Source organism: Ciconia boyciana, unplaced genomic scaffold, assembly GCF_034638445.1.
Source record: "Ciconia boyciana unplaced genomic scaffold, ASM3463844v1 HiC_scaffold_127, whole genome shotgun sequence".
In the NCBI taxonomy this organism is placed as follows: Eukaryota; Metazoa; Chordata; class Aves; order Ciconiiformes; family Ciconiidae; genus Ciconia; species Ciconia boyciana.
In genome coordinates, this window is record NW_027328495.1 from 1 (window position 1) to 11123 (window position 11123).

General features: G+C 47.0%; 1 protein-coding gene across 1 annotated transcript; it reads left to right on the forward strand.

Moving 5' to 3' along the window:
- Positions 1 to 3256: 3256 nt before the first annotated feature.
- On the forward strand, positions 3257 to 10896 carry LOC140646028 (E3 ubiquitin-protein ligase RBBP6-like). Its single transcript, XM_072849452.1, has 3 exons — positions 3257 to 3422; positions 8019 to 8118; positions 10812 to 10896. Exons 1-3 carry the CDS (start codon positions 3257 to 3259, stop codon positions 10894 to 10896), a joined length of 351 nt encoding a protein of 116 aa, XP_072705553.1.
- Positions 10897 to 11123: the final 227 nt, after the last annotated feature.

The following is an 11123-nucleotide window of genomic DNA, read 5'->3' on the forward strand; positions in this document are numbered from 1 at the left end:
CGCCAGGCTCCAGCCCTTATGGCATGGGTAATGGCGTAATGCAGTGGTTGGGGCAAGAGCCCTGCAGAGTGAGGGTGCAAGCCCCTCTTGCCTCTACAGGTGCGAAATGGCTGGGCATGACTGGAGAGATGGTGGAGGAGGAGGAGGACTTTCCCAAGCAGGGGGGCAATGCGAGATTAATTGCAATCAGTGTGTGTTTGATCATTTGGTTCTATGGCAAAGCAAAGCTGAATCACAATCCAAACAAAACTTGTTAATAGGATAAATAATATGACAATAATAAGAGTTTTCGTTAATATGTTTTGCAAATTTAAGGATGATATCCCACTAAACCAGTCAGCAAGTGAAAATCCCCCAGGATATATTGCGGTTTGATGTAACATTTGTAAATGTTTGGAAATGGCACGGACGTCACGTTGGATTTGTCGAGATTTGTTAACCTCGGTGCAGCAGGTGGTATGAATCAGTGCACAGGCGCCTCCTTGTTGCAGGGTAAGCATTTCAAGTAGTAGACGATTTTGTCCTACTATCAAAGCTAAAGAAGAATTTTCCTGTTGCAAGGCTAAAGTGCATCTACTGTGCGATTGTCTGTGGCATCCATGGCAGCAGGTAGATTTTTAAGAGCTCTTTCTAGTTCATTTACCCCAAATGCAGGAATTAAGGTTCTGATGAAATGTCTCCATCCAGGTTCATGGGGGGTTCCTCATATAGTGGGGTGAAGAGGTGGAAGGTCAGATCTACACATGCGGCAGGGGCTGCGTTAACCCCCCCCCACCTCCCACTGCACGAATGACTGCAGGCAGAGGTGCTGTGAAACGAACATCAAACCTTTAATGAATTAGGAGAGAACTAGAGATAAGGGAGAGGATTGGGGCTGGCGTGGGCGGGTGCAGGTCGCATGTCGCGGGGATCCGTGCTCCACACCTTCTCTATCAACCTATCACCATCGGCTGTGGGGGCGTGGGGCACTTTGTCCCCTGGCATCCCTCAGGGTTCCTGCTTGCTTGGTGGGCCGTTGTTGCCATTAGATGCCCTCCGCTTGCTGCTGCGCGCTTGCTGCCTGCTGCTGCCAGCCACCGTACTGTCCCCATCCGGCTTCCCCTCGTACAGTGTTTTTGAGTGTTTTAGCACCTTGCACACCACCATCTTCTTTCTCTTCTTAGGTGGGATGCTGTCCCGCGGGGAGGGCTCTTGCACATTGGGCATGCCAGCCGGCGCGGGGCGCTTGGCCTTCTTGCCACCCGCCTTGCCCGATCTGGGCAACACCCGGCAGGAGACGACAGCCGGCAGTAGTGGCAAGTGGGTCAAAACCACGCGGGGCTGCCTCCGCAGGGCCTCCTCCAGCAGTTGGGCCATGTGGGGTGGATGACGCTGGGGGGCAGCTGCGGGGCTCAGCAGAGGACCCTTCAGGGGATTCTCTGGAGGACCCTCAGGGCGACCCTTCGAGGGACTCTCCATGGGACTCCCCACAAAGTCTGTATGGGACTGTCTGGCAGGCAAGTGGGGAGGACCGCTGCCACCCTGCCCTGCTTCTCCTTGGGATCCAGCAAGGGGGACGTCGCCACCTCCAAGAAGGGGTTGGCATTCCCCAGCATGGCTGCTGCCACTCGGTCCTCGGGGCAGTCGCCCTCCGCCCTGTACTGTGAGAATTCGGGGGGCTGGTTGAGGAAGGCAGTCATGTCGGGGACATCAGGGATGGTGTCGTCGCTGTCCCCCAGCCCCGCAACCACTGCTCGCTCCTTGGTGCCGCTGCCCTCCGCCACATACTTGGAGAGATCAGGGAGCTCATGGAGGAAGGCGGTCAAGCTGGAACTGTCAGGGACATCGGGGAAGGTGTCCTCGATGTCCGCGTTGTTGAGCCAGGCGAGGATGTCGGTGACGTTGATGGTGAATGACTGCTCATCCTGAAACTGCAGGTTGTCCCCTGCCTGCTCAGCAAAGGCCTCGGCAAAGGCGGCTGGTCCCTGGTCGGACAGGTCTGTGGGCTTCCCTGGGGCTGCCAGGTTGGTCACCGCTGCTGAAAAAACAAAGCCAGCCAACCCAACCCCAGGGTTATACAAGCTTTCCGCAGCATGGCCGTCCACCTGCGGGCTCTGGTACCCCTCAAGACTCACCTTTGGGCTTTGTTGTGGTTCTGCCGGTGGGCGGAGCCAGGGCGGACTGGTGGGGGCTGGCAGCAGGGATGCTGTCCTCGATGGCCACCCCGTCCTTGATGGAGGCCTCTGACTGGTTCTGGGCGCTGCCGGGCAGTGTTTGGAGCACAGGGGGGCCCTGCACCCAATGCTGAGCCGGGGGGCAGCAGGGTGGCGGGGGGCCGGGGTGGGCAGGGACATGCAGCGGGCGGGAGCCTGTTGGGTACAGGGGCTCCCACTGAACCATGACCCGGGACCGCAGCCCCATTGGCTGGTGGGGCACCAGAGTCCCCGTCACCACCTGCTGTCCCCAGCCATAGGCAGGGGGACGGGGAGCAGCCACAGGGGTCAGCGGCAGCAGATGGGGGAGCTGCAGCAGCTGCCCCAGGGCCCCCAGGGGCCCTGGCACCCCCTGCCAGACGCTGGCCTGCCCCAGCTGGTAGGTGATGGGGGGGAGCTGGGCAGGCTCAGAGGACACCGTCAGCCCTGGAACAGAGGGCAGCACGCAGGCAGTGACTTGCGGAGGCATGGCCGGAACAGTGAAGCTCGCACTGTGCACCTCCATTGCCATCGGCATCCGGAGAGGGAAGCTCTCTGTTGGGGGAAGCGAAGAGGGGTGATGGGGTGAGATATTGGTGGGCAGAGTGGCTGGGGGGTTACTTGGAGGGCAGGAGCTCCAGGACCAGCGGGAGCCTGCTGCTGTACCTGCCGTGGCGCTTGGTCAGTGTGGGGTTTGTTTGGGGCAAACAGCCTCCGTCCCCATGGCGATCATTCCGCCAGCACCTGGGTGCAGTATGCCATTGTGAGCGCGCAGTGACGCGCTCGTGGTGGCCCATGCGGTTGTCGACCGGGAAGCCCCTGGGCGGAACGCTGAGGCAGAGTCTCCTGAGTCGCCATAGCGAGCAGTCAGACCTGGGAGCGCTGCGTGCGAGGGAGGAAGCGGAGGCTGAGCGCCGTTGCCTTTGATTGCCTTCGGCCCACTCCACCTCAGCCTGTGCTGCTTGCCCTGGCCCCATTGGTGGGCCCTTCCCCGTGCTGCCGCGAGCCATAACCTGGTGCAGAGGCCGCGGCGCTTTCTGCCACGGTAGACACGGTTGTGGAGCAGGCACCGCCTGGCCCCAACCATGTCGTGTGTCCACTACAAGTTCTCCTCGAAGCTGAACTATGATACGGTCACCTTCAACGGCCTCCACATCTCCCTGTGCGACCTCAAGCGCCAGATCATGAGCCGCGAGAAGCTGAAGGCGACCCACTGCGACCTGCAGATCACCAATGCCCAGACCAAAGAAGGTGCGTGGGGGCAGCGGGTGCGGGGCCTCGGGGTCCGACTGACTGGCGGCATCACAGACCGCACTGCAGCAGCCCTGGCCTGTGGGAGCTGCACTCTGCTCTTTGTGGCTTGTCCCCACGTAGCGTGAGTCAGTCTGGGGCCCATCCTGCCAGCAGGCAGGGGACTGGGAGGGCAAGCGGTGCCGGGGATTAAGTGGTGTGGGAAGCGATAATGTGATTCGGCCACGATGGGTAGCTGTGACTTGTGTTGGGGGCCTCACAGAGCTGTTCTTCTGTAGTTGATGTTCTGACAGCTGCCTTCAGGTCTGTGTTTTAGACGCGAGCTAGGCGTAGAAGAATACGTGCTTAATGTACGATGTGTAGTGCTTACAAAAGTTTTGGTTTCCTGGAATTCTTCTAGGTAAAATGATAAGGAAATGTGGGAGGATATCTTATAATACCAAAGTTGCCAGATTTCTTTGAGATCTGGCAGAGAAAGCTGAAAGTGATGGAAATAGAACAGATGGCTAATTAGAAGAAAAAAATGGGTTTGGTGACTTAATTTTGTCTTCAACTTGTTTGACTCCACTGCACTGGAAAACCGGTTTTGTGGCTGTTGCAGAAACTGCTCACTAGCAACATTTTGGATGAAGAGTGTATCTGGGAGTTATAATCTATGCAGACCCTTTAAAGCCATCTTGCACATGAGTATTCTCTGTATCTAAACTACACTTTGGAATTTCTTGTTAATATAGCTCCTTTTCTACAACAAAGACATTGTCATTCAGACGCTATTAAGCATCATTTCATCATTCGTTTCTAACCGTGGTGTTTTTTTTTTACTGCTACTACGTGTTAACCATATCAGGGCAGTACTGAAGTTTTCTGGCAGAACATTTATGGTGACTATATGTAAGAAACGTTCTTAAAGAAGTCACAAATTCTTTAAATTGAATAAATGGTGCTTGATTCTCAGAGATGATAATGGTTTCGTATTACTTAGTATGATGTTTCAGTTTGGTAACCTGCCATCGTGATAAGTTTGAAAGTGATGAAAGACGTTGGGATGTGACTTTTCAGAAAGAAAGACTTGTAAAGTGTTTCCATTCCTTAAACATTAGATTTCTTCTTTTTTTTCTTTTTTTCCCCCCTGTGGTTCTGTGACACTGTAACAACAGTCTTTTCTTTCCAATGTGTACTAGTGGTTTTTTTTCTCTTCCTGTTTGATGTATTGAAACTGAAACAGAATAATATGTATGCTGCGGTAACTGTAACTTCAGCCCTCCCCTTTAAAGTGGTTGCACCTAAAGCTCGCTGTTTATCTGCAGATATTGAAACTATTTTCAGGAGAATGTCCGTGAAGAGGCTTAAGAGCACAATGTTAGGGGTCTTAGGGATGCCATTGGATTGCATGACATGCGCAGGTAGAGATACATTTCATCAGTCTTGAATTCTTCATGTAGTATTGAATACAGTTGTCAAGAGCTTTTGAAAAATGTCTAATTGGCTTTAAGGGCTTTGCTGCAGAAGGGTCTGTGAATTTTGTCTGCAGTTGCCAATGTACTTTCAGCTTCACAAGTGCTAGCAGGCTGAATGGCCACCTGGCCGCCCTCACTCCTGTAACAGTTGGGTCTGTGTAAAACAGAGCCTTAAAAGCAGAATGCTGGATGGTAATAAACTGTGATGGAGCCCGATTATTATCACCCGAAGAAAAAATGTTTTGAAATAGGCCAAACACCTGAATTCTGTTATAGCAGGTGAGGAACAGAAAGCAAAGTTGTAGAGGAACAATTTATGCTCCTAAATATGTTACCCCATAAAGTGTTACTCTACTATACATACTACCAGTTTTGCAAAGTGTGTGGCTTTGTTTACATACGTGATCAGAATGCAGTGAAGAAAAAGCATCTGCTTGGCTCGGTTCTGTTAAATGTGGTGTTGCCTACAGGTGAAGTCAAAGGAGGAGTATCTTTCATACCTTAAAGAGCATCACTCTTGTTTAACAGTGACAAGATCCTCCTCTAGGTAGGTTGTGTTGCACCTTGACCTTTGTAAAATGAGGATAAAATTTTAAACTTGGTATATGAGTGACACAGATGCTTATTGAAGCTTTTGTAAGGCTGTTTTCCATGTGAAAATGCAAAAATCCCGCAGTGGTTTTCAGAGCAAAGCTAGAGAATACATTTCAGTGTCAGATATATGTATGCCAAATTTTTGGTTGCTATGCATAGCCGTGAATTTCAGTTTTTATTAATCAGATGTAGATGCTTCAACTCACCTTCAGAAGAGAAAGGGAAAAACTCAACCCGGATATTCTGCCTAAATGGGATGTTTGGAATTCTTACATGCGGACATAAAGTATTGGTTTTTTATAACTTTGTCTGTGCAGGAGTCCTGACTGAATGTTGCAATAATCTTGGAAAGAACAAAGTGAACCTTGAGTGAAGATGGCCTACTTGTTCAGATTTTTCTGAGGACTCTAACCTTTTGCAGTTCAGGAACTGTTACTTTTCCTACTGGAAATCTAGTAGTAGCAGCAATGCTAATATAAGCAAAAAGTAAACAGGACTGTAAATATCAGTGGAAAATAAATGATATGATGGACTCCTTTGAAGATGCTGGGAAGGCAAAATGGATGGTTAGGACCTATTTTAAAGGGCAGGGGGGTGTGCGTCCTCTTCCGTGCTTGCTATAGAGGCACATTCTATAAAGGCAGAATTCCCTCCAAAGGCCTATGCTCAAGAATGATGCCTTTCAACTTGCCTCCTTTGAATTTGACCTGAATTTCTTGACCTGTCTTTTAGAAGAGATGTTCTCACAATATTGTGGAAGAACTGCAAACTCCAGAACTCAGGGTTTTGAGTACTCTTTCCTGCCCTGTAACATTCTGACACAAAACACTTGGAGAATGTGCTCTTCTACTTCTCAGGCAAAATACAAAAAAAAAAGAAACAACCCAAACAGCAATGGGACTCTGGTCTTAAACCTGTGGTTTGTGATCTGGACCACAGAGAATAGCCTGCATGACTCTGTTCAGCAGGTAGAAACAGCTGCTTTGGGCTTCTAGGACTGCAGCTGGCATGATCTCCCAGTTGTTTGTCTGGGCCTCAGTACTGTTTGAGCTCCTCCTCCATCACCGAGTCCCAGTGCAGGCCTTTCTTGACAGGTGGCTGTGTGATGGTTAGATTTTCCTTTTGAGAAGAGCTCTAGGGGTTGGTTTTAGGATACGACTTCTGTAAAAGCTTCTGTTTTCATCATTAAGAGTCCTTTCTCCGACAGTTTGAAACTGCTCTGAATTCCAGAGGAAGCTTGCTGTTCGGTTTCTTAGGGGCCAAGATCAGGAATTAGTTTCAGCGAAATGATTTCTCGGTTTTCTGAAGAAGCATTCTGTCATTTGGAAATAGAAGTAAAATGTTCATTGTGTGGTTGAAATAATGTCTTCTGGTAGGTATGTTTTGGTCTAAGAGAGGTTCCTGCCCATACGAATAATATACTGAAAAAGGGAGCATAAATTGTGACATATTCCTATTTTGCCTGTGATCACTGAGCAAAACTGCCCTGACAGAGCTTGACTGGAGATAATACAGCAGCTTTGGTTTTCAGACCATCATTCTGATTCAGTTTGCAAGTTAAGGGCTTTTAGTATGTACAGCTGTAGGCAGATTACAGGGAATGGCTGCTGATAGTGCTTTAAAATATTTAGTCACAGCCAGCTCGTGTAAGTACAATATACAAACCATTCTCATGGAGAGATCTTTGCGTTTTAAGCTGACTCAGTCCAAGTGTCTCAGGGAGTTGTGGGGTTTTTTTGTTTGGGCCTTACAGAAAAGGTCAGAAGGCTTTCCTCCTCTTCAGAAGACTAACATGGTGTAAGCCAAGGCAAAGCATGGATAGCTTCAGGCACACGCTGTTTTCGAAAGGCTCTTCAGGGCTGTCTTCATAAGTAATTTTGTTTGAGTCTCTCTGCTCTGCAGAAAGTGCATCAAAAGAATCCACGTCCCTTGGGCTGATTCAAACTAGATGATGAGCTTAAGAGGGGAGATACCAGCTTAGTTGGAGCCAATTCTGCCCTACTTGTGAAAGCAAGCTCAAAAAATCTCCAGAATCTCTGTGATCCAACGTCTAACAGTGCCAGTTGTGTTTCCATGTCAATGTAAAGCACTGAGCAGCTGAGAAGTGTGGCTGTTGATGGATTAAGCTCCAGGAAATAGACAGAGATGGCAGGCTGTCTTCTGTGTTCTGTCAGTCTTCATGGGTGAATCGTTTTTAGTGAACAGCTATGAAAGCAACGGCGCAGCAAAAGCAACTTAAGCTAGGTCAAGAAAGAACCTCATGCAGTAGCAGACTCTCCTTTAGTGACCTGTGAGGCCATTTTGCTGTTGGCGTTCAAACTATTTTAACAACATGGAAAAGATGTTGCTGCTTGTGTTTGATTCTCAGACCTGAGGATTTCTTGAAATGTCCTGTTAGTGTGTTGAGACGATAAAGGCGTGATGTTACCTAGACCATTTTGCTTTTTAATCTGAAAGGGATTCTGTGAAGTGCTATGTAATGACATATTAATATACACTCTTACGAACTGACTCATGTGTTTTTCTGTGTTTGTGTTGTTTTCAGAATACACAGATGATAATGCCCTGATTCCTAGGAACTCATCGGTAATTGTTAGAAGAATCCCTGCAGGAGGTGTTAAAGCTACCAGCAAAACATATGTTATGTGAGTATCCATAAAGCATGGTATTCTTTGTTAGGGGTTCCAGTGTGTGAACTTTTTGGATGGGTATTAGTTTACAGAGGCATTCAGACTGTATCTTTCTCGTTAAAGCTGCTGTTAGTTTTTGTTGTCATGGGGTAGATTTTACTGTACCTGTCCCAAAGGAGAGTTACATTTTTAGGCCTGCTGGGGCATGGGGTTCAAACTCCAACAATGGTAACTTTGAAGAGGAGTCTGTTGGGTTTGTTCTTGGGGCTGATTTTTCTGAGACCCAAGCTGTAGATCCTGTTTCCTCTACATGGAGAGATTCCTCATCATATGTGTTTGCTTTTAGTGCTTTTATAGTACAGACAGATAGGCATTGTAGTGTAAACTGAGAATTGTTCCCATCTCAGAAGAGTCTGATTCTCGGTGTTGCATTTGCAGTAGGCGGGGCGGGATATGGCAGGTATTCTTACGCCCCAAATCTGGGTTTTGTGCATACTAGCTATTGAGGAAAGACCAAGGGTTGCCAGCTGGGGAACCAGGCAAACAAGAAGTTGCATTCCTAAGTGATTCCTATTAGTTTCCTAAACACAATGCCTGTTTCCGGCAAGAGAAGAAGAACACTATCCTAAAGCATGTTGCCTTTTGTGCGAGTACGATGAAGGAGTAGTTAATCCTTTCCAAACTTGAACCTCAGTAAGCAGTTTAGCACGTTACCAAATGTTACGAGTTCTCTTTCCAGGTCGGTTTTTACCCTAAGCTGATATGCGTGCTCCAGGATTTAATTCTGTATTCCTAAGCTGTTTGGAGGACAGAGAATCGGGTGTATTGATTAAAATTACAGCTATTCAAATGCCATCCTGACTCGAGGATTATTGCTGTCATTTCTGTATTCCTACAGTCCAGTTCTCTATCAGCTGCATTAGCATTGTTTGAATGGTCATGTTTTCCAGCCTTCTTCAAGATATGCCTCTCCACCACAATGAGTAGATATTATTAGCTTGTGGTTTTGCCATGCCTTTCTGATGTTGCTTCTCAGTAAAGAAAGTAGACTGATGAGTTACAGTGTGCCTTGAACAAACAGTACAGCAGCATCCTGGTACCCATGAAGCATTTGCAAGCAAAAAGCCCTGAATTTATGTGGCTCTGCATGTAAACTTTGGGCATCTTACTGCAGTAGTCGTTGCAGTGCTTTCAGGCACTCCCTAGTAATGCTGGACACCACAGCCTTGAGCTTATAAACATGGCCTTGTTTTGGGGGTTAATTTAGGTACGTCTGCTTAGTGCTGTCCTGTCAATGCATCCTCCGTTTCTGGTTGGGTGGCCCCCTCCTAGTATGGTACTGCTGCCCTGAAAGGAGAGGAGAGATGCTGCTAGCATCAAAGACCAAATAAATCCCTGTCTGTGGGGATAAGGAAAGAATGGCACTGCTGTTCCAGCACTGCAAATGAAGCAGGCAGATTAGCTTTCTGTTCCTTCAGCTGGAAACACTGCAGAACCAGCTGGAGGAGTGGTGAATGTTTGGGCATGATGGATGTATGCTGTAATGGTGGAGAGGCCTTCAAAAACGCGTTTCTCGCTTTGTAGTATGTCCTTCAAGGTACATGGATGAAGAAGGCATTGTGTGGTGATCTAAGGTATTTCCTTGTACTTGCTCACCTTCAGGAGGCAGGTGGCTGTAGTTGCGAGCCTGGTGGTGTTCTCGCAGTGGCAGGAAGCATGAGCCTTTCTGTTTGCACATCAATTCCACAGCAGCCTTTGAATTGCCTCTGCTCATGGGACACTTTGGATGATGTAACTTTGTAACATCAAATGTTACAAAAGTGATGTAACCCTTTGGATGATAGTTTGTTAACACTATCAATGGTTGCATGTCTGATTGGTGATGAGTAGCATGCAGACACAGATCAATGAGTACGTGGAATCTCAGCAAGTTTTCAAATGTAATAACTATTTCCTACAATATTGTAGCGTTTTCAAGATTATCTTAAAGCAGATTCAGGCAATTAAGACCTTTTTTTTTTCTCAAAAATCGTAGGAACTGCTTTCAGGTGAGATTTCTGTGCCTATTTTTAGTCAATATAGCATATGTAACACATTTAGCACATTTTGGCACTTTCATGGCTAAATATGGTAGATATCTGAACAGAGTGCTTGGGCTTCCACAGAGAAACACTGTTGTAAAGACGATGCTGCTGACATTTTTGTTATTTCTTTGTCAGATGGCTGATTTTTTGCATTTCAGTAAACTTGCACTTCAAAGTGTCTAGAGCCTCCCTATTCTTTCTTAGAAACTGAAGTACTCTGTCTGGTACCTACTTGTAATGCTAGGGATATACGGATTGGCTAAAGTTACCTTTGTACTTTCATGGTTGATTATTTAAGAACACAAAACTCTAGTAGAGACTTCATATTTTGATACTTACTCACAGAGACAAAATATCTGAGGACTTTGCTTGCACTGTTGTGTTCTGTATCTGTCAGTCTTGGAGTAATTTGTGACAAAGTAGAAATGTGATTGTGGGGGTTTTTTTTAGTTGCACTGCATGTACCAAGAGAGGACGGTGTCTGTATACGTATAAATTTCCACATTCACTAGAGTATCAGAACAGAATGTTTTGATGTTCAGGTTTTAGAATCTGTTTTCACTGCTTTATGTTGGGTACAAGTGCCTTATTTTAAGTTCTGATCACCTTTCTTTCTTCTTCTAGAAGTCGAAGTGAGCCAGTGAGTGCAACATCAAAAGCAGTACGTAAAAACACAATCTCAGCCTTTTTTTCTACACACTGTTCTTAATTCTAAACAATGTAGCCTTGTATTAATTTTCCACACATTACCTTAATAGATATTTTCCAGTAAAAGATAGTCTATGTTGTAAATACAATGCATTTGATTCAGCATAGTAAAAACTGAGTAATGCCCTCATTTGCACAGTTCTCCTGTGAATATTGGTATTTGTGCCTAGTAATGCATTGTATTTCATATGGAATACGCTAGAATATTTCCTGAATGACTTTGTGTTG

What these genes read in the sequence shown, in the direction of transcription:
- LOC140646028 (XM_072849452.1), top strand. Translation starts at nt 3,257, where the DNA reads ATGTCGTGTGTCCACTACAAGTTCTCCTCGAAGCTGAACTATGATACG. An exon ending in CAATGCCCAGACCAAAGAAG is followed by an intron (nt 3,423 to 8,018) that starts GTGCGTGGGGGC and finishes TGTTGTTTTCAG; the next exon opens with AATACACAGATGATAATGCC. An exon ending in ACCAGCAAAACATATGTTAT is followed by an intron (nt 8,119 to 10,811) that starts GTGAGTATCCAT and finishes TTCTTCTTCTAG; the next exon opens with AAGTCGAAGTGAGCCAGTGA.